We start from the raw sequence: 22499 nt of genomic DNA, 5'->3' as shown, positions 1-22499 counted from the left end.
GTGGAGGGCACTCCCCTGTTACAGTCCTGAGTAGAGATGAGTGAGCATACTCGCTAAGGGCAATTACTCGAGCGAGTATTGTCCTTAGCGAGTACCTGCCCGCTCGGAAGAAAAGATTCGGGTGCCGGCGCGGGTGAGTAGTGAGTTGCGGGAGTGAGCAGGCAGGAGCGGGGAGGAGAGAGGGAGAGAGAGATCTCCCTCCCCCCCCCCCCCCGCTCTCCCCCACCGGCACCCAAATCTTTTCTTCCGAGCGGGCAGGTACTCGCTAAGGACAATGCTCGCTCGAGTAATTGCCCTTAGCGAGTATGCTCGCTCATCTCTAGTCCTGAGTATAAATAGATGATGGAAGAGATCCCTGTATTGTCCCCTGACATATTTATATAGTTATTAGGTTGCCCCTCAGTTTTCATTCTGCTAAACTAAATAACCCCAATTTTGATAACCCCTCTGGGTATTGTAGTCTGCAGCGATTCAGAATAACACATAAATGGGAGCAATGGGCATAATTGTTCCGGTTTCATGCTGTCCATGGTTCAGGCTGCATGAACTTAGTGACAGATTCCCTTTAATCGTGAAGGTGACAGTTCAGATAATTTGACATTTGATTACAGCACAAAAATGAGACATTTTCTAAGGTCTGTGGTTATAGCTGTAGGTTTGCTGTTGTAGTTTCGGTTTACTTCCTGAACCTTCCTACAGCATTAGGACATTTCATATGTGGCAGATTTGTTGCTAAAATATTTTAAATTAGTTTTTGTAAAAACCCATAGATTCTGTACAACCTGCTGAAATGACTCCAGATGTATGTTAGACATTTTCAGTCTTAGAAATATCTACAACAAATCTGCCAGCGTACCATTACAAGATAGTTTTATCAAGTACCATTGACACCAGATGAAAGGCATTATTCCTTGTCCCTTCACCACTCCACTCTCTTCTACATAAACCCTGATGCCAGGACAGTAATTCCTGTCCCCGAAATCTAATGAGAGCTCACCGCTTTCTTCCTACAGAAAGTTATTTTCATTAATATTAATCAGAGCTTCCCTGCTAAGTGCTGAGTGCCTAGTAGTTGGCAAGATATCTAACAAGCAGGGTTGCCAACCTTGTATTTTTCCTTTTCATTGAAAACCTATCTGAAAAAACACAAACAACTTACATATTTTATAGACAAATTGGAAAACCATAATGAAAAAAAAAGATTATAAGTGTATAGCCCACATACTAACATGGACATATTAGCTGCATTTACTGTGAACTGTGATACCATGATAATTACGAGCACAATAACCCGCATAAGCTTTTCCAGCTGCAAAATAATGAGACTCAAGTTTTTTTTCGAAGTCCCCAAATTTTACAAACTATCCAGGAACGTATGAACGATTGGCAAACAAAACATTTCACAAAGCAAATTAAAAAAAAAAAAAAAACAGTGTCTGAAAGTAGAGGTAAAACCCATTCTTAAAAGATACTGTACAGCACTTCCCCCTCTGGTCCCTGATCAGCCTTAGAAGTTTTGATGAGCATTGTAAAGTGGATCATAGCGATTCCTGACGAATTTCATCAACTTATAATGGGTCCTTTGGGTTTCCATTAGGTTTCCCTTTCTTCTCATCAGCAAGAATAGTACTGCAGTCTATGCTATTCTTGTTGGCAAAATGGAAACCCAACAGGACGGTTACTAGTAGAGTTAATGTGAACAGACCCTTACAGTTACATTCTGACCCTACTTCCCATCCCTTTTTTGCTGTAGTTTTTGTTTCTCTTATAACATTACAAGTATTGTATACTATAAAAATAATATATAATAAAATCACATACCAAACTGACGAAGATCCAGACAGAAGTTGGCCTCATTAACTAATGTAGCATTTCGGCAAACGGTCCAGATATTGAAGTACATGTAGACTGGTAGGGAGGTGAACGCTGTGACACCAAGCCAGGCTAGCATGAAGAGGTATGTCAGCATAATAAACTAAAATATAAAGAAACACATCAATAAAGCTTTCATACAGTATGTAGCAATAAGAACACACAACTTGCTTTCTAATTATTTTAAAGCATATCTAACTTTTCAAGCAAATTATGCTCATTTAATAGTCTATGTGTGCCTCATTAACCCTGTAATATACTTTCATTAAAATGTTTTTGATCGCCACTGTAAATCAAGGCTAAATTGCAGCCCCTTTCCAATCCACTGCTTGTCATTAGGCATTCAGCTTCCCTAGCAACTTTTTTTTAACTCTAGGGTAGGGGCTGTTTTTACAGGTCAGCTTCCCTGCACTCACAGTGCTCTCAAATCTACAGTCAGTTTGTACACAATCTCAGGATCTTCTGATGTTATATTTATCTAACCTGCCATGTTCACTTATCTTTATGTTCTAGGCATTATGGGGACATTTATTAAGAATATTTTTGTTTGAAAAATATGCACATCTAAAAAAAAACCATTGAAATCAATAGGTTCTATTTACTCTGAATTACTCTCATAATGCAGAGTATATTTATGCCCATGTAAATGAAGCCCTATTGTGCAAGAGTAGAAAAACCTATATAGAATTTTGCAACCTCTGTAATTGTAAGAACGTGCATTATAAAGTTACCATGTCATTTATACTGCATGATGAACATCGTAAAAACTAGACCAAAAAACAAAAAGCTTAATGGCAGAATTGCTGTGTTATTCAGCTCTTCCCCCCTCCCCCCCCCCCCCAAAAAAAAAGTTATAGAACACATTATATACCCTAGAATGGTGCTGTCAGGCTGTGCTGCTGGGATCTACAGGGTTCCAGGAGTGCACTTTCGCAGGTGAGGGATAATTGAGCTGGCTGGGTGTGGAGTTCCTGCTGCCGGCAAATCCCCAGCTGCATATGTATACACCAGCCCCTCTGTTTAAGGTTTTGTTAGTCCTGCATGCCCGTATTTGTGTTAGGTGTGTGAACAGTGTCTTGTCCATTGTCTGTGATGGTGGCTAGACATCAGGTGTGAACAGTCCTGTTCTGTGGTTGTTCTGTCTTGCATGCTAGCCCTAGTGTGTTGGAGTGTGAACTTTGTCCTGCACTGCTGGATCATGTATCATCTCAAGGCTAGTGTGGTCCTTAGGTTCCAGCACAGGGCTGCCTTTATCGAGGCGATCACTCTGCTTGCAGGCACGGTTCTGGTACATATTGTCTCATTAAAGTAGGGACCGGGAGACACAAGGAACCTTGAAGCGGGGCTTGCGGCTTAAGCGACATGGCCAATTCGCAAACTAATTCCTCGTATTTATTACAGCAATTCCATCTGCTTATGTGTGCAGGGATGTTTGGTGAGTGTATTGGCAGTATACAGTTCACTGCCCTTTTGGTGTTCTAGTTGCGAGTCGTATAGGAATGCGATTCCGCGTATGTGCTTCAGCGAGGTGCGCTCAGCGGACGTAACAGGTGCCGTATAAATACAACATGTTCCGCAAAAAGTAAGTCATCACGAGGTTATATAAAAAGAAAAGTAATAGTTAGGTATGGCTTTTTAAATGCGTCTTAAAAAGTTTTTAAAAATGCCCAATAACCCTTGTGTAAGGCAAGAAGTATTCTAAAGCTTAGAGTAAAATCTACAGATGGAAACTGAGACATGAGAGGAAGAACAAAACATGAAAATGAAGGAAATTGGTAAAACAGAAATGTATAATAGGAACAATAGAGTAACATTGAATGAACTGTGACTGTACAGCCAACACCATGAATGACTTCCGTTGTAGCGGGAGAACATTTTCTTGAATAGGTCACTGCATGGCATTAGATGACTACAGAATGGTCACAACAATGTAGTTAAAAGAATAACTCTGGTTTACCACTAGGAATCCACAGAGCTTCTAGAGTAAAAGCAAGAGCAATTTATAACCGAAGACCGCAGCCATAAAATGTCTCCCTTCCTCTTTACTACTGATGCTAGTGATAGATGAAGAAGAATTCACACTATTAACTTTTCATTGTACTAGTTCTAAACTCCTTTCATAGTCCACATTTAGTCTGTAGAAGTAGAACTGGTTAGTCAGGAAATATAGATAATTTACTTAGATTTGTCACGGACTATATCTCTAGTTTGCAGGCTGATGCACAAATCATGTATTATCACAGAGTATCGAAGCCAAATGGATTCTATAAGGGTTATTTCCTGTGCTCCATCTGTCCTCCTGCTAATTAGAATTTGCTGCCTGTCGGCTGACAGTACTTGGCACCAATTACTATAGTGTTAATAAAAACCTTTCACAATTTATTAGTGAAGAATTCTTCATTCACATTAAGTTCTACAGTGTGACCTGCTTAACGCTACACCAGAAAAATATTTTATGCAATGGATAATGGTCACAAAACATTTATGCTGGGAGATCAATGGTAGATATACTATACATATAACTGATGTATGTATCCATATATTATCTACATTGATTAAGCTAGTATTCTTATCCAAACTTCTTGAAATTGGTTTCTTTAAATCAAACATCTTCTTCAAAGTAATTTAAAGCTATGGACACGGACAAGAAAGATATGATTTATAGATATGTAGGTGATTATTTTGAGTTTACAAAGTTGCACTAACTTTTGAACTATAACCTCTATTAATTCATTCATGTTCAGACCCGAGGGCCGAATATCATTTCTTATCTTCCACCTGTGCATGGTACGACTGCTCCTTGAGTCATGAACAGCGGTTATTGTTATATTATTGACCATAATATAGCAAAAACTACTCTCCATGACTCAAGGAGCAGTCGTACCATGCACAGGTAGAAGATAAGAAATGGTAGTCGGTTGAGTTCGACACGTGTTCTAGAGTATGTGTCTTCCTCCCAGTAATACCTGCTGGATGTAGCCTTGTGCCAGGCTAGCGGGGTTCACCCCAAATTAGGCCGCACGCACACGGGTGGGTCAGATTCCACATGCAGGAGCCTGCAGCGGAATCCAAACCTGCCAGCAGTGGCGTCTGCGCGTACCTGCTTTCTGAATCTTGAATCTGTACTGCAGATGGTCCACACGGCTCGCCATCGGACATGCGTAGTACAGATTTTTTAAACCGCGGAATACGTGGCCCATCCGCAATTGACATTAAGGACAAGCCGCTAATCGGACGGCTTCCATTGACTTCAATAGAAGCCATCTGTATGGGAACCACGATTTTTCATCCACATGAAGAATATTTTTTCCATAGCATGCAATGGAGGGTTACTGCTGCAGAACCCGGAGGCGGATGCCCACTTCAGTTCTCACAGCGAAAATCCACCCGTGCACATGAGGCCTTAGGCTGCTTATCCCAGCCTGGTGGATTCATCAACTCAACCAAACCTATTGGCCCTTTTAGCCAATTCTCGATTGAACGCACGAACCAGCTAGTGACATCACCACTACCTCGTTCACACTCATACAGCCTGTTTAGACAGGCGGATCATCATTGAGAATCGGTTCCTTCTCATTCAGTCTTTTACATTCTATGTGTTTAAACAGAAGGAATATCATTCACTTTAGTTTGTTATAGTTCAAAACAATCATTATAATTGTTACATCTAAATGCACCTGAAGGGCTTCTTTACACGACTGTATTTGGGAATGTTTTTGTGTGTATAAAACATACACACACAAAACACAGAAAATAGAACCCATGGATAAACCATTAATGCCTGAGATGGGAACACCCCTTTAAGGAATTATGTTATTGATGGTGAGAAGGAAGAGTGTATACTATAAATACTTTTAGCACTGAATTTATAAACCTTTCCCATGTAAAGAACAGCAAGCCAACATACCCATGCGCTCACACATCTACCACAGGTTGTGATTTTGAAATCCCCATAGAGATCCTTAATGGCACCAGTTGTAAAGAATCCTTCTACCATCAGCAAAATGCCATAGACAAAGAAGGCAGCTGCTATCCCATAGATGACGTACTTGAAGATATCAATCCTAAGGAGAACAAGCAGAAAAGATTTTAGAATTATTTCTAATGTTAATGTATAACAAATGCTTTTATATTAATGGCATATCATATACGATGAAGCTGTATATTATGCAGTGCAGTATATACAGAAGATAATTATTTGTTTGGCTACATAGTGCTTAAAAGACTAATAAGACAAAAGAAAAAAAAAAACAATAAGTTGATCTTAGTGATTCAAGTCATCATGGAAGGAGACTTGCATTAAAGGGGTTGCAGCACAATCGACCTTTAGCACCTATCCATAGGACAGATGATAAAGGTATGATTGGTGTGGGTCTCACTGCTGAGCCCCCCACTGATCCTGGGAACAGGGATCCAGTGACCCCTCTTCTCTTTAATACAGGCTTGCTGTACCCACTTACAGTAACATGGTGATTGAATGGTGCGGTGGTGGCACTTGTACAGCACAACTCTATTCATTTCAATGGGGCCATCTCCGGCAGTCCCACTGCAAATGAATGGATCAGCACCACATATGCTTGACTGCTGCTCCATTCAATCTCCAAGGCGCACGCTGCGGCGAGCCCACAGTGAGGAGAAGAGGGGGTTACAGGACCCCTGTTATCAGGAGCAGTGGGGGTCTCAGTAGTGACTGATCAGACTTTTAACATCTATTTTATGGTCGATTACGGTACAACCCCCTTTAAATTTATACTTCACACTGAGGTTTTGCAAGTAACAACTCTACCCTTAGACCTTATGACCTGAAGGCCCCCAGCACTGCTGATTGCCTATCAATCCATGCCTGTGGCATGGCTTGTCTGGAAAAACAAATACAACACCAGAACTGTGCTTTTTTGTTCACTCCTTGTCCAAGAAGCAACTTAATGAAAAGCGATCAAATCAACATAAGCACTCCAAAATGTTACCAATAGAAACTACGGGACATCCCGTAAAAAACGAGCCCTCACACAACTATGTTGACGAAAAATAGAAAATTATGGCTGTCAGAGGATGGCGGAAGAAAATAATAACAGTGCTGTCACAGTGTTCAGTGATGAGGGGACTCCCCACGGGGATGAAGAAATCCTCGGCCACAGCTGAGGCAGAGGATCACGATCTTCTCTGTATGTTGTCAATTGGGCCACGGCTGCTGCCACCGGCCCATTGACAACATCCAAAGAATCCTGATGCCTCAGTTACTTGCGTTTTTCAATTCGCTGTCATATTTTTTTACCTGTGAAAATTTTTTTGCGCAGGTAAAAATCGGACAATAGACTGCTGCCGATGAAAAGCATTGGTTCTAATAGATGCAAATCACAAACGCAAAAAACCATGTGCAACACAAAACGCTCATCTGACTGAGCCCTAAAGCAAGCACCCATCATGTGCTTCTAGATTTGTCATATGTATATCATGCTTTGAAATCCTCAAAGTATGGGCTCCTGCACACTTGCGTTTTCTTGCGCCTTTTTTTTCACGCGATATCGCTACATTTTTTTAACGCGATTGTCAATGGGACTTACTAATATTAAAAACGCATGACACAAAAATTGCAAAGCACAAACTTGCAAGGCATTTTTAACATTAGAAAGTCCCATTGACAATCGTGTTGAAAAAAGCGCAAGAAAAAAACAAGTGGGTGTCCACCCTATAGCTATCTTTATAGCGTTTTAGTACAAACCATCTAGTAGAAGTGATTACATAAAATTCTGTAATAAATGTTGTAAGTGAAATGTTCTCTTCCTCACATTCCTGCATTCTCCCTGTCAGTATAAAGTTTGTCTTAGAAACACATTAAGTAGAGATACGCCTTACCACCCCCTTACTAATGTAAGGAGCAAGTTTACCCGAAAGACTGTACTGTGTGACACTAAGAGATAGCGACTGTGGCTGCCCTATGGCCTGTAAAGTAACCTGTGTGTTCCAGTCCTGTGAAGTTAGTGGACTGGTGGAAATGTAGGGGGGTGCAGTGATGTGTTGGCAGTAAGGGGAGTTACAGAGGCAGGTTTCATGGTGGTGGCTCAAAAGAGGCACTTGATAGATCCATAGGCTTGGTTGGACCCGACCGACAGCAAATAAGTGTTCACTAGAGATGAGTGAACGTACTCGTCCGAGCTTGATGCTCGGGCGAATATTAGGGTGTTCGAGATGCTCGTTACTCTTAACGAGCACCACGTGATGTTCGGGTTACTTTCACTTTCGTCTCTGAGACGTTAGCGTGCTTTTCTGGCCAATAGAAAGACAGGAAAGGCATTACAACTTCCCCCTGCAACGTTAAAGCCCTATACCACCCCCCTGCAGTGAGTGGCTGGGGAGATTAGGTGTCACCCGAGTATTGAAATCTGCCCCTCCCGCGGCTCGCTACGGATGCATTCTGACATTAGTTCAGGGAAAGTGCTATCGTGTTGGAGCTGCTATAGGGAGAGCGTTAGGAGTATTGTAGGCTTCAAGAACCCCAACGGTCCTTCTAAAGGCCATAAATCTTCTCTATATGCACTCAATGGGGCCGGCGGCAGCAGCGCCGACCCCATTGAGAACATATAGAAGACAAATCATTCTTCTCTGCCACAGCTGTAACAGCTGTAGCAGAGAAGAACGATGTTTGCCCATTGAATTCAATGGAACCAGCAATACAGCAGGTTCCACTGAATGCAATGGGCTGCCGGCGATCGCAGGATGAATGGTCGGGAAGGGGTTAAATATATAACCCCTTCCCTGCAATTCATCCAGAAATGTGTTACAATAAAAATATATACCGGCGTATAAGGCGACGGGGCGTATAAGACGACCCCCCAACTGTCACCTTATACGCCGGGAATACAGCGGAGCAAAGAATAAAAATCATTACTCACTTCTTCAGACGATCTGCGGCACTCCTGCAGACTGTCACTCCCTCCTGGTGTTTGCAGGCTCTTGCTCCCTCCTGGTTCCCGGCAGACTATTGCTTTCTCTACGAAAGGCTTGAAATCCCTGCCTCCAGAAACACATGTGCCTTCAGCCAATCACAGCCAATGACAATGATGTCATTGAATTGCTTTGATTGGCTGTGTTTCTGGAGGCGGGGATTTCAAGCCTTTCGTAGAGAAAGCAATAGTCTGCCGGGAACCAGGAGGGAGCAAGAGCCTGCAAACACCAGGAGGGAGTGACAGCCTGCAGGAGCGCCGCAGATCGTCTGAAGAAGTAAGTAATGCTTTTTATTCTTTGCTCCACTGTATTGCCGGCGTATAAGGTGACAGTTGGGGCGTCGTCTTATACGCCCCGTCACCTTATACGCCGGTATATATTTTTATTGTAACACATTTCTGGATGAATTGCAGGTAAGGGGTTATATATTTAACCCCTTCCCGACCTTTCATCATGCGATCGCCGGCAGCCCATTGCATTCAGTGGAACCTGCTGTATTGCTGGCTCCATTGAATTCAATGGGCAAACATTGTTCTTCTCTGTTACAGCTGTGCCAGAGGAGAACGATCTTTACGCTGACAGTGCGGGGGGGGGGGGGGCCCACTCTTGCCGCTATTGTAGCTTAATAGTGGGACCTGGGAACTTGAAATGCAGCCCACCATGTAGCCCCTCGCCTGCCCTATCCGTTGCTGTGTCGTTCCCATCACTTTGTAGAATTGCCCAGATTTTCACACATGAAAACCTTAGCGAGCATCGGCGAAATACAAAAATGCTCCGGTCGCCCATTGACTTCAATGGGGTTCGTTACTTGAAACGAACCCTCGAGCATTGCGAAAATTTTGTCCCGAGTAACGAGCACCCGAGCATTTTGGTGTTCGCTCATCTCTAGTGTTCACCCATCAGATAAGGCATCACGAGCAGATCGGTTTGCAACCACATATTGGGAGGCAACTGAAATTTGCAAATGTGATTTCAACTTTATTGAGCAGCGCTGCATTCCCTTGTGAGCTAGGGGGCCACACGGCACAAGATCTGGGGTAGACGGTTGGCATAGGTCTTCTGCGAGCCCTCTCACAAGCCATAGTACAGATCTTGTCAGTCTCTCAATAGCAAACATAGCCTAAGAGCCAATGAGAAGCCCACAATCCAGTGATAAATCTTTCTGTCTAAAGACTCTGCACGAGCGCTAACGACCTTAGCAGTAACGTCAGTGCTCATGCAGTCATTTAGCCGACTGTCAGCCCGTGCAAAAGGCCATTATATGTAAAGTATTTACATTTATGCCACTGAATTGTCACTCTTGTTGTTAAAGAGTGCCTGAATTTCAGACTGTAATAGCCACAAGTCGTGTTGGGATTGTGCACATTTGAACGCTCATAACTGTGGGCAATTGGGGACAATATTGTGAAAGGTAACGGCATAGTGGTCACGATGACTGACTGGGCAGATCTATAAGAAATGGTTGATATGACTCCAAGAGATACGCTTAGACAGGACTACTTGTGGTAGAGGAAAACTCTGAAAGACCCACAGTGGTATTGTAGGACAGGCAAAATCTAGAAGCCACTTTGGCTGCAACATGACTTTCAGTGGATCCGTCAAATATGGCACAGTCCCCCAACTTCAATACAGCGATGCTCAGAATTGAACTTTAGATTCTGCAACCTTCACATGTCCAAGCCTGACTGCGGGTATCCTGACCTAAACTATGAACATCATAAATCCCACTGATGCTTTGAGTTACGGTCAGGATACCCACGGTCAGGCTGGGACACTCATCTGTATTAATAACACATAAATGTGGTCGGAATACACTTGTGTGCATCAGTCCTATTGTGAGTGCTCCATAGAAAAGAAAGTATGCTAATTAACTCAACTCCAGAAGAAAGAAAATTGTCTGTCATTCCACCTACTGTGTAAGTCATTGTCTGACCCATAAAACAGCCATGAAGTATGACTGGGGATACTAGCCAAGCCAAAAATGGTCCTTTTGGAGTCCCATACAATTAGGGTCAGACTAGTACACTAGAGTACAAGACTATCCTGAGGTTCTAACACGGTAAAGGTCAAGTAGAAGACAACTCTATTTGAAAATTTAGGACACATCATATGGTGCTAGTGGCAATTTTTATGGGTTAATTCACAAATAGGAAATATTACGCCTCTTCTGTGTAAATTGATTGGTTTCCTTTAGAGGGCCTAAACCATGCCAGTCTAATACTGAGCGCACTGATACTTACAAGTGCCAAAACTAACTTGGTAAAATAGTTGCGCATGAATCGTGTTTTGTTTTTTCCATTGGGCCATTCAAACTCCGCGCTATAGCATGCGAGTTTGAAAAGAACATCGAAAAGAAAGGTCCTGCCCTATCTTTCCCACACATAGTTATTGCTATATACATAACATGTACTATTAATAGGGACAAATACCGCTAATGAAAACAAAACCATTGAAATCGATGATTTTGTTTAGTCCTGTTATGTGGCCGTTATTATCATGGCCGCATAACGGAACTGAATCAAGAGTCCTTTTACATTGAATGATTATCGTTCCGATTTTCACTGGATTGTGGGAATCTGAATGATAGTTGTTCAGATCACACAGGCATAAAAACCAAATGACGATCGGTCTGTGTGAACAGGCAATCATTCATCTATGAAAGACTGCCTGTTCACTAAAAGTAGTGGTGAGCGGACTGGAACAACCCCTGGCACCCTCCAACTCCATTCACTGAAGGATGATCGCTCCTGGAACAATTATCACTGGGATGGCTACAATGAGTAAAGGTTTAAGTTAGTAGAACTTTGCCAGGTGTATTACTACACATATGCAATGTGCCTGATGTCTTCTGTTGACGCATTAAGCAAGTGTCAAAACTCTTTGTTTCACAAAGACAAAAATAGAGTGGGGTTGTGGCCTCTTTCTAGACTCTGCCTGAAACCAATTACACTGTCTGCACTTTCCGTACAGCATCATAACATGACAACTATTAGAGGAGATCAAAATAATCATGTGTGACAGCTACAAAAATTCTCAGAAGGGGAAAACAGAACACATCAAACATAGTAATACAACTAAGAAAATAATTAAAGGGGTTCTCTTGGTCTACAGTATAGATTACCTATACTCAGGTCTGCGGTTCAGGAACCTGCTGATAAGCTGATCGAATAGGCTGTGGAGCTCAGGCCTGTGACATCACGATCATTGCAGTCACATGACCTGAGAGCAACACTGGCGTTCGCGATTTTTCCGCGAGAAAATTACGGCAAAATCGCAATGCTTTTTCTTAAGAATAATCTTGCATCGATAAAATTGCGTGATTTTTTAGCGCAAATCTCAGTAGGACTCTCGAATGTTAAAAACACATAGCACTAAAATCGCAAGCTCATGTGTTGCAATGCGATAAAAAGGAGGCTCCATAGGGAAACATTGGCGATTAAAAAAAAAAAAACGCAAAAAGCAGAAAGATAGGACATGCTGAGATTTTTTTATTGCAAGATCGCAGAAGTGAAAACATCGCAAATGGGAATAAAACCATTGAAAATCATTGGTTTCATAATTCTGCGTTTTTACTCACTCTCACATCGGTCAAAAATCACCTGATTTTATCACAAGTGTGAAGGCACCCTGAATGAGATTGAGCTGCAATACCAGGCACTGCAGCTATACACTGTACCCCTGTTATAGACTGAAGCGACAGTGGTGCCCCCTGTAAATAATTTTATATGTAGTGCACTCACTGATGAAATAGAATACATATCCTGGCAGAACAGGGCAGGGAGGGGGATAGCAGAAAATAAAAAACAAGCAATGAATTCTGGGGGAAAATGGCTGTAAAGGTATACAGGCTGTACTGCTTGTTAGAGGACTTGACTGCTTTTGTCATTTAGGCTACTGCAATATAAATAGGTTTCCTATTTGATGAGAAATCTACCAAAATTGTGTTATTGATGCCTTTTTGTCTTATTAACCAGTTAGTAACCACCCATAGACTTTTTACGTCCTAGCTAAGTCAGCTTTAATCCCCAGGGTCCTAAAAACACTCTGGGGTTTAAAGCTACGTGGGCTGTTGACGTGACAGCTCTATGCTGTCAGCTGCCGGAGATAGCCGACAAGCTGGAGCTGTCATGGGGGGATGGGATATCCGACTCCCAGTCAACAGATCACTGTTACCCAATGGCTAACGGCGAGCACATTAAAGTAAATAGAAAGTTAAAAAAGTTAAAAAATTCAGCTCCCCTCATGGATCAGATATAAGAGGGGAGCTGAGAATACTCACTTCTGTCCTCCGCGATATCCCACAACATTTTGGTCTTCCAGGACCTTGCATCGCCTTCTGCGCATGTGCGCCAGACGTCGTACATCACGCACACTCGCAGTAGGGCTCGCGGCCCGGGAAATTTAAAATCTCTCTGGGTCCTAGCTACCATGTGTAGCCGAGAGCAGGGAGCTGTCACCAGGAGACGCTGTATGCGGTTTCCGGTCACATAATCATCATTATCCAATGGATAACGGAGGCCATGTAAAGTAAAAGAAGAAAAGTGTAAAAAGAAAGAAAGTTTAAAAGTTTAAGTTTCATCTTCCCTCATGGATCAGATCTGTGAAAGGAGATGAAATTATGTACCTAAGGCCTCCTTGATTTATCTGCTGACCTCACCATGGCTTCTGTGCACGCCCCCGAAGCAAAAGCCGCGGATTGCCGGGGTAATTTAAAATCTCGCTGCTTTGGCTACCAAGCGTGGTACGCGGTTCTTGGTCACGTGATCACAGTTAGCCAACGGATAACAGCGATCACGTAAAAGTTTAAAAAAAAAGGTAAAGTTTCACCCCCCTCGTCACAAATCTGAACCATGAGGGGAGGTGAAATTACTTACCTAAAGCCTCCGGTGATGTTCCTCGACAGGATCCTTATCTGCGGACCTTTCTCAGGCTTTGGTGAATGTGCCCGTTGCCAAAATGGCAGATGCAAGCGCAGAAGCTGGAGGGGCCCGGGAAATTTAAAATCTCCTTTCTCCTGGCTAGTAAAGGTAGCTGAGAGCCTGGAGCGGTGACCGAGGGCCAATGGATAAAGGCGATTACGTAAAAGTTAAAAACAGTTGAAGTATAATATTCCTTTCAGTTTGGGCCCCGTTGTGCATACGGACATAGTATTAGGGCTACAGTGGGTATGTTTCTGAACACAGAACAAACAAGGGTATCCATTTTGGGGTGAAAATCTTCCTTCATATGTGTGCTGTACAAAAAAAACTGTTTTTAAAATGACACAACTGCCATAAAAACAAAAATCGTAATTTTTTCCTTCTGCTTTCCTTAGATTCATTCAAAAACTGTGGGGTCAGAATGCGCAGTACACCCCTAGATGAATTCATTAATGGGTCTAGTTTTCAAAATGTGGTCATTTGTGGGGGTTCTCCATTGTTTTGGCCGTTTAAGGGCTCTATAAGTGGGCAATTGAGCCTAAATCTCCTTCAAGCTAAATGTCTGTTCTGGAAGTCACCAGCTGCTCTTTTTGGTTTGGGCCCCATTGTGCATATGGACAGAAGATTAGGGCCACAATGGGTATGTTTCTGAACACAGAACAAACAAGGGTATCCATTTTGGGGTGCAAATCCTCATTTTCATGTGCACTACAGAAAAAAAATCATGTCTTTAAAATGACATATTTGCAAAACTATGACATTTTATTTTTTCTCCTCTAAATTGCATTAACTCCTGAAAAGAAACTGTGGGGTCAAAATACTCCTGACACTCCTCAGTGAATACATTAAGGGGTGTATTTTTTAATATGTGGTCATTTGTGGGGGTTATCTATCATTCTGACTCCTATGAGCCTTTGCAATCTTGTCTTGGTGTAGGAAAACAAAGTGTTCCTCAGGGATTAGTCACACGGGCGCATTGGCACCCATACACAGGCGCCGATACGCCCGTGTGACTGTGCTCTTACTGCAGGAAGAAGACGGCCGTACTTCAAGTTGGACGACTCCCCGCAGCGTGGAAGAAAGAACACTTGACCGGCAATGAAGCCGCTGATGCGCCCGTGTGACTAAGCCCTCAAAATGTTAATAATCAATGTTAAATTTGTACGTCTCCTAAATGGTTAAAAAAAAAACTGAAGTTTTTCCAATGTGCATCCAGAATAAAGCAAACAGATGGAAATATATATCTCATCAAAAATGTGTGCAGTATGTTTGCACAGATTTGAGATATTGCAAGTGAAAATGTGAAAAATGAATTTTCCCAATTTTGACACTTTTAATAAATATACACAAATTCTATCGGACTATTTTCATCACCTAAATGAAATACAATATGTGGTGAAAAAAAATGTCAGAATCACTTGGATATGCAAAACCTTTACAGAGTTATTCTATGTTAAAGTGACACATGTCAGATTTCCAAAATTTGGCTTGGCCATTAAGGCACAAACAGGCTTGGTCACGAAGGGGTTTTTAAACATTTGTTCTGCTGCTATCATGTTCTCTCTCTACTCTCTCCTGCTTTACATTTTCCAAACTAAAATTCTAAAAGGAAAATGGATTCCAACCACTTGTCTAAGAGTTTATAATGCATATAATACATTCTAAGAGAAAACACTAAGCATCCATTCCCTTAATCTCAACATATAACCTCTTGGGAATGTGCTAATTTATGTAAGTGGTAAGAAAAATGGTATTGCACTTATTGGAAAATGCTTAATGCAGCGTTCAGCTTTATTTTGCATTAACATTTTAGAACACATATTACTATGGGAAGTCATTAACTCCTATGTACAATTAGCAGCATTGCATCTGCCTAGTTGAAACATGGATTTTTAAAAATACATTTATGAACATCTAATTAAGTACAGGATGGGCCATGGAAAAGTAGCTGCCTTCAACAATACAGCAACAGGAAGCATGAGCAAGTGAATTGTTTTTCCAAAGTTTTATTGATTTACCCATATGTTACAACAGATGATGGAAGTGGTCCCTGCTCACTTCTATGCCCTTCTGGGCAAGTCACAACATGTTGGCTGATACTGCTTGTAGCTCTTCAACAGGGATGCTGCGGATAGTATTTGTGATAGTTTCCTTCAGTTCATCCAGAGTATGCGGGTTAATGGTGTACAGTTTCTGCTTTAAATTTCCCGACAGATAAAAATCACATGTCTGAAGAACACGGTGGCCATAACCCTTTGCTCAAAGCTCACTCTGTCTTGCTGGGACAGTCTGAGATTTGAATTTTGAGGTCTATTTGCAATCCACTGCTGAATGTCATGGACAAAGACATCCAGACTCATGGAAGCCTCGGTTCCTTCATGTTTGTGACAGATCCAGTTTTTTAATCCTGTTTTTTGCTAGATTATTTCTGTACCTAAAAAGGACAAGGTTTCTGCAAATGTGCCCCAAGGTGGGTGTTTGTGGACTTTTTGTAGTCGTTCCCGGAGAAATAATGATGGATTGTAAAAATGTCCTGCAAATGGGGATTTGAATGTTGACGTGTATGCAATTTAATGTTCTAATTTCCCTATGAGGGCTCTGCAAGTAAGAACGGTTGCTCCTCCACTGCTGCTCCCATCTTCCGGTCTGCGATCTACATTGGGCTGCTGCGGTCTTGTGTTTATTTACCCACATGACTGCAGCAGCTAATAAAAGGTCCAACAGGGATGTAATCAGTGATACCCCATAAATCTATTGGGGGCTTCAATGTGACAGGCTTAAGGGACATCACCTGGTCTTCTGCCCCAGAGACATCACCTGTCAGACGCCATGGCGCCAGAGCGCTGAAACAGTGGCCAGTACCATGGTGAATATATTGATTCTATATGGTTTGGGGGCATTGGAGTTCCAAAACTACATAAAAGATTTATCTCCGACAACCCCTTTAAGTTGCCCACAGTCATAAGAGGGCTAGAATCTGAATGTATTGGAATCTAACAACTTGGGAAATGGAAGTAGGGACTTCCATTAGTCAGGCAGATTTGCCTGGCAGATTCTGTATGGCTCTAGACTTCTCCATTTCTGGTTGTTTTTTTCTGCACTGCAGTTAATAGGTAAAACTTTCATAAAAACACTTCAATTAGAAGTGCTGTGATTTGATTAAAGCAGCAAACCAAAAAAAAAATAAAAAGATTAATGTAAATTCAGTTTTAAAAAGAGAAGTTAAGATTAAAATAAAGTAATAACAATGCTCAAAGCCTTAAACTGTGTAAAGTAGATGAAATATGAAGAGAATGATAAACGGTACGACTCAAAGTACAGAAACACTGTACATCAGTACATCAGACATGCAGTGGAGGAGTTCATTCAGGGACATCAGGTCCGTAGGGTTTTTACTTTCGATAAAGAGAGTTTGCTTTCAACATGACTTAAATTCAGGACAAGAATCATATATATTTAAAGTAGTTCATAATTTCCTAAAAGTCTCCAATGTATTAAAAATGATTACAAAAAGTAAGGAAAATATCAGGGATGAGGGAATATACGGGTAATTTAAGATACTCTGAATGCCCGCTTTATTAGAAAGACCCATCGACTGTGTAGGACCACCTTTGGCTTTCAAAACCATAGCAGTTTGTCAGTGCATCTATCTGAAGGTATTAGAGCACCCAGGGCATGCCAAGAAAATATCCTCGCACCATTACTCTACTGCCACCAGCCTGAACTCTTGATACCTGACAGGAAATGTTCAGTAATTCATGCCACTTGCACCAAACTCTCCCTTCAGCATGTTGCAACAAAAATATGGATTCATCTGACCAGGCAATGTTTTTCCATGGCTCAATGGGTTCATGGGGGGTCGGTCATGTCAGAACAATCAGATCAGCTTCTACGATGAAGTAAGTTCTAGGCTGGACCGGGGAGAGTCTATTGATCTGGTATATCTGGACTTCTCTAAAGCATTTGACACCATGCCGCCTAATAGGTTGATATACAAAATGAGGCAGCTCGGATTGGATGAAAACGTGTGTATATGGGTAAAGAATTGGCTCAGAAATAGAAAGCAGAGGGTGGTAATAAATGGTTCATACTCAGATTGGGCCACCGTCGCTAGTAGGGTGCCACAGGGTTCAGTAATAGGCCCCATTCTGTTCAATATATTTATCAACGACCTGATAGAGGGGCTGCACAGCAAAATATCAATATTTGCAGATGATACAAAATTATTAGAGATGAGCGAACACGTTCGGCTCCGCCCCTTTTTCGCCCGAACACCGAACTTTGCGAACACTTCAGTGTTCGGGCGAAAAAGTTCGGGGGCCGCCGTGGCAGCGCGGGGGGGTGCGGCGGGGAGTGGGGGGGAGAGGGAGAGAGAGAGGGCTCCCCCCTGTTCCCCGCTACTGCCGCCCGCGCCGCCGCGCATCTCCCCGCCCCCCGGCGGCACCCGGACACTTACGCGCGAACACTGCAGTGTTCGGCAAAGCCGGTGTCCGGGTGCGGATGTGTCCGTAACGGACACGTTCGCTCATCCCTAAAAATTATACAAGATAATTAATACACCGGAGGACAATGTACGGCTACAAAAGGACCTGGATAAGCTGGGGGCTTGGGTAGAAAAATGGCAAATGAAGTTCAATCTTGATAAATGTAAGGTTATGCACATGGGCAGGAGAAACAGATGTCACCAATATACACTAAATGGGGTACTGCTAGTGAAAAGTGAGATAGAAAAAGACCCCAGGATAGTACTGGATTGTAGATTTAACTGGAGTAACCAATGCCAGTCAGCTGCTGCCTGCAAAAGCAAATAAAGTCTTGGGGTGCATTAAAAGAGGTATAGGGGCGAAGGACGAGAACATTATTCTACCACTATAAAAGGCACTTGTCAGGCCCCACATGGAATACTGCGTACAGTTCTGGACTCCGCTACTCAAGAAAGATGTTGCAGCGCTTGAGGGGGTTCAAAGAAGGGCAACTAAACTAATACATGGAATGAAGGGACTGGAATACCCAGAGAGGCTATCAAAATTGGGATTATTTACCCTGGAAAAATGACCACTAAAGGGTGATCAAACAACTATGTATAAATAAATGAGGGGACAATACAAGAATCTCTCCCATGATCTGTTTATACCCAGGACTGCGACTGTAACAAGAGGGCATCTGCTACGTCTAGAAGAAAGCAGGTTTCATCACCAACACAGAAAAGGGTTCTTTACTGTAAGAGCAGTGAGTCTCTGCCTGAGGGCGTGGTGATGGCAAAATCCATAGAGGAGTTTAAGAGGGGACTAGATGTCTTTCTAGAGCGGAAGGATATTACAGGATATAAATTTTAGGTGACCAGCGGGTTGTTGATCCGGGTCTTACAGACAGGTAGGAACTATTAGAGGTTGATCCAGGGATTAGTCTGACTGCCATTAGGGAGTCGGGAAGGAATTTTTTCCCAGAATGGGCAAATTGGCTTCTGCCTCTTGGGGTTTTTTGCCTTCCTCTGGATCAACAAGGAGGTTGAAACAGGCTGAACTAGATGGACATTGTCTTCATTCGGCCTAACATACTATGTTACTATGTAACTTTGTGCTCTTTTGCCCACTGGAGTCTTGTTTGTCTATTTGTCTTAGCCAGTAATGGCATGTTAACAGACCTTCCAACCGTCCCAGATTCTGTGGGACAGTCCTGGATTGGGGATGCTGTCCTGGGTGGCACCTCCTCAGTCTCGAACTGATAATCTGCTGGGCAAATTTCCAATGGACCGGTCAGTCAGTGGGCTGGCCTCACTACTCTATATGAACTGCACTGATATTACTGCCATGTATTATCAGGCTAGTTTTCGAGGATGGCCAGAAAAATGCCCAAAGGAAAAATGCCCACAGAAAAAACGTTCACAGCCATGAATGTCCACAGGAAAGTTGCCCACATGAAGAAAATGACAGTTTATTACAGAGGTTTAATAATAACAGTTACTGGATTATTAAATAATCATTGCACACATGATGTAATACAATTCTTTACTGCAAATTAGCCAATTTCCTTAAGTACTTAAGCTTATCTTCCACCTGCTGATAGTCCTGTATAGAAGTGGCAACCATGTGATACAGTGCCTAATATTTCCTCTTTTCTATCTCGAAGGGGACCTTCCTGTGTATTAGCCAGTGTTAATTTGTGGTAAGCCAGGTCCCTCTGCAATCCATCAAACATAAACCACATGCTGGGATGACTGCAGTAAGATAGGGAATTAAGTGCATTGTGAAATCCATCACAACAGTTTGTAGTTTTTTGACTGTTCCAGGGCTGCAACCTGATGATTCCATATTCTTACAGGAAACTAAGGATCTCTACCAGCTGCACCCTAAATATATGTAGAAGACCCCTCCCAGGTAACACAATCTGCCAGCCGGTGGCTCGATATTCCTCCGGGCACTAGTGGCTGGCTCCTGCCAGATAACAAGTACAGATAATGTAGTAAATGTTCCCTGTAGTCCTATGTAACCCCACAGATAACACACAGTGATAACTCACTCAGTATAGTTAAAGGGGTTTTCCAGGGAAATACTACTGATGACCTACCCTTAGGATAAGTCATCAATAGTTGATCGGCTGGGGTCCATCGCTCAAGACCGCGACTGATCAGCTGAGCGGGCGCATGCTGTCAGCGCCACAAATACACAGAGGTTGGAGCGGAAGCAGCGGAGGTCTCTGCACCAACCTCCGTGTAGTGGCCGGTGCTTGTAACTGCAGGCACGGCTCTCATTGAAATCAACACAAGCTGCGCCTGCAGTTACAAGTGCCGGCCACTATACAGAGGTCGCCGCAGAGACTTACGCTGCTTCCGCTCCAACCTCTGTTTTCCGGCATGTTTAAGCATACTTAAACAATTTCACTCGAACAAATCGCAGCATGTCCTATTTCTATGCGGGCCTCGCACAGAAACGTCACAGCTGACGCGACAGCTCTGCACTGCGCATGTGCAGCTGTGCGCCAGCCGGTACATTTCAGAGCAGAGAGAAGACGCAGGAGGTGGTGAGCTGCGGGTCACTGCAGGGGCATGGCTCGCATCCCGCTGCGAGAATTCTCTCAGCCGGATCTGACCTGGCCATCTGCATTCACCGTAACACCACTGAGAACTCTCTCATTATGGATAATGTGGTGGATGTGACCTGCAGACCTATGTAACACCACATATAGCACAGTGATAACCCTGTGAATACAGGTAATGTAGTAGATGTGACCTGCAGTCCTATGTAATACCACAGATTACACAGTGATAACGCCGAGTACAGATAGTGCAGTAGATATCACTTTCAGTCCTGTATAACACCACAGATAACACACTGATAACTCTCTGAGTACAGATAATGTAGTAGACGTTACCTGCAGTCCTACGTTAAGGCGCATTTAGACGCAACGATTATCGCTCAAAAGCCGTCTTTTGAGCGATAATCGTTGTGTGTAACTGCACTGACATCGAGCAGTTTTCGTTCTCCCGTCGCTCATCGTTGTCTTTCAGCGCTGAAAGACCACGATGAGCCTTATCAGGGATTCACAGCGGGATACAGCTGATACTATTGTTTCAGCTGTATCCCGCTCCCTGATGACAGGCTGGGTATGAAGAACAGACCGGTCCATCTCTGTTCTCCATACCTGACACGGAGTGCTCGGCTGTATAACAGCCGGGCGCTCCGTGCAGAAAACATCTGGATGCAGAAGACAAGCGGGGACACCCTGCTTCTCTTCTGCATCCTCCACTCTGAGCGCTCGGCTGTATAACAGCCAGGCGCTCAGAGCGAGCAACAGCTGGATGCAGAAGGCAAGCGAGGACACCCTGCTTGTCTTCTGCATCCTCCGCTCCGAGTGCTCGTCTGTATGACAGTCGGGCGCCTGGAGCGGGGGAACAACTGGATGTAGAAGGCAAGTGGGGACACCCCGCTTGACTTCTGCATCCTCTGCTGGCAGTGCAAGCTGATCGCTCATCTTGAGCGATCATCTTGCACTGTAAATGACACAACGATTATCGCTCTAAAGTCGCTTGAGCGACATCTTTTGAGCGATAATCGTTGTGTCTAAATGGGCCTTAACAGCAGAGATAACACAGTGGTAACTATGTGAGTACAGATAGCAGTGGTATATACCCTCTGGATTACATTGCTTGCTGCTTTTCCTTGAGCTCAGCATGTGCTGTGCTGAGGAAAGAATCAAGCAGAAGCAGTGGGTGATGAGGCCAAATTGTATCTATCTATTGATGATAATGACAAAGTGGTGCAAACAAAGCACGGATCTCATAATTTTTGTGCTAGCTAAACCCAAAATGATAATCAGATTGCATATCATGTGATCATCCCCATCCTGCACCTCAAATATCATAGATCCATAACTTCATGGTACTGCAATGATGCAAAAACACCTGTGGGCAAATTTCTGTTTGGGCAATTTTCCATGTTTCATGGAACCCCGTTCAACCTACTACAGCCGCAGGACAGCATGCCATAGGTCTGCAACTATCAAACTGTAAATCCTCCATCTGTTGAGATAGAACTACAACGTCCAGTATACCCTGACCATTCCAAACATTCAGGACATGTCGGGAGTTGCAATTTTACCATAATCTTATCAGACGATAAGGCCGGTGCATCCGTATTACGGAAGTGCGTCCTGGCCTGACCATGGGTCTCTTGACCCAAACTCTGAGCATTCCTAAGATGCTTGGAGTTCAGACCAGGAAACCCTCAGTCAGACCAGGATGTATTTCTGTATTCTGGACACAAA

The 22499-nt window shown here is 43.1% G+C and overlaps 1 protein-coding gene across 2 annotated transcripts in view; it reads right to left on the bottom strand.

The window, feature by feature from the left end:
• Positions 1–22499, bottom strand: part of GPM6A (glycoprotein M6A) — a 314552-nt gene that overhangs the window by 23538 nt on the left and 268515 nt on the right. For both annotated transcript variants that reach the window (XM_066573515.1, XM_066573514.1), the window contains exons 3-4: positions 5780–5936; positions 1822–1975 (exon numbers count right to left, since the gene is read on the bottom strand). In XM_066573515.1, the coding sequence (XP_066429612.1) occupies positions 1822–1975; positions 5780–5936 (311 nt within the window). The remainder of the gene's footprint in view (positions 1–1821; positions 1976–5779; positions 5937–22499) is intronic.

This window comes from Eleutherodactylus coqui, chromosome 7 (genome assembly GCF_035609145.1).
Source record: "Eleutherodactylus coqui strain aEleCoq1 chromosome 7, aEleCoq1.hap1, whole genome shotgun sequence".
Lineage (NCBI taxonomy): Eukaryota > Metazoa > Chordata > Amphibia > Anura > Eleutherodactylidae > Eleutherodactylus > Eleutherodactylus coqui.
The sequence above is the reverse complement of the archived record's forward strand: the minus strand, read 5'-3'. Positions and strand labels throughout refer to the sequence as shown.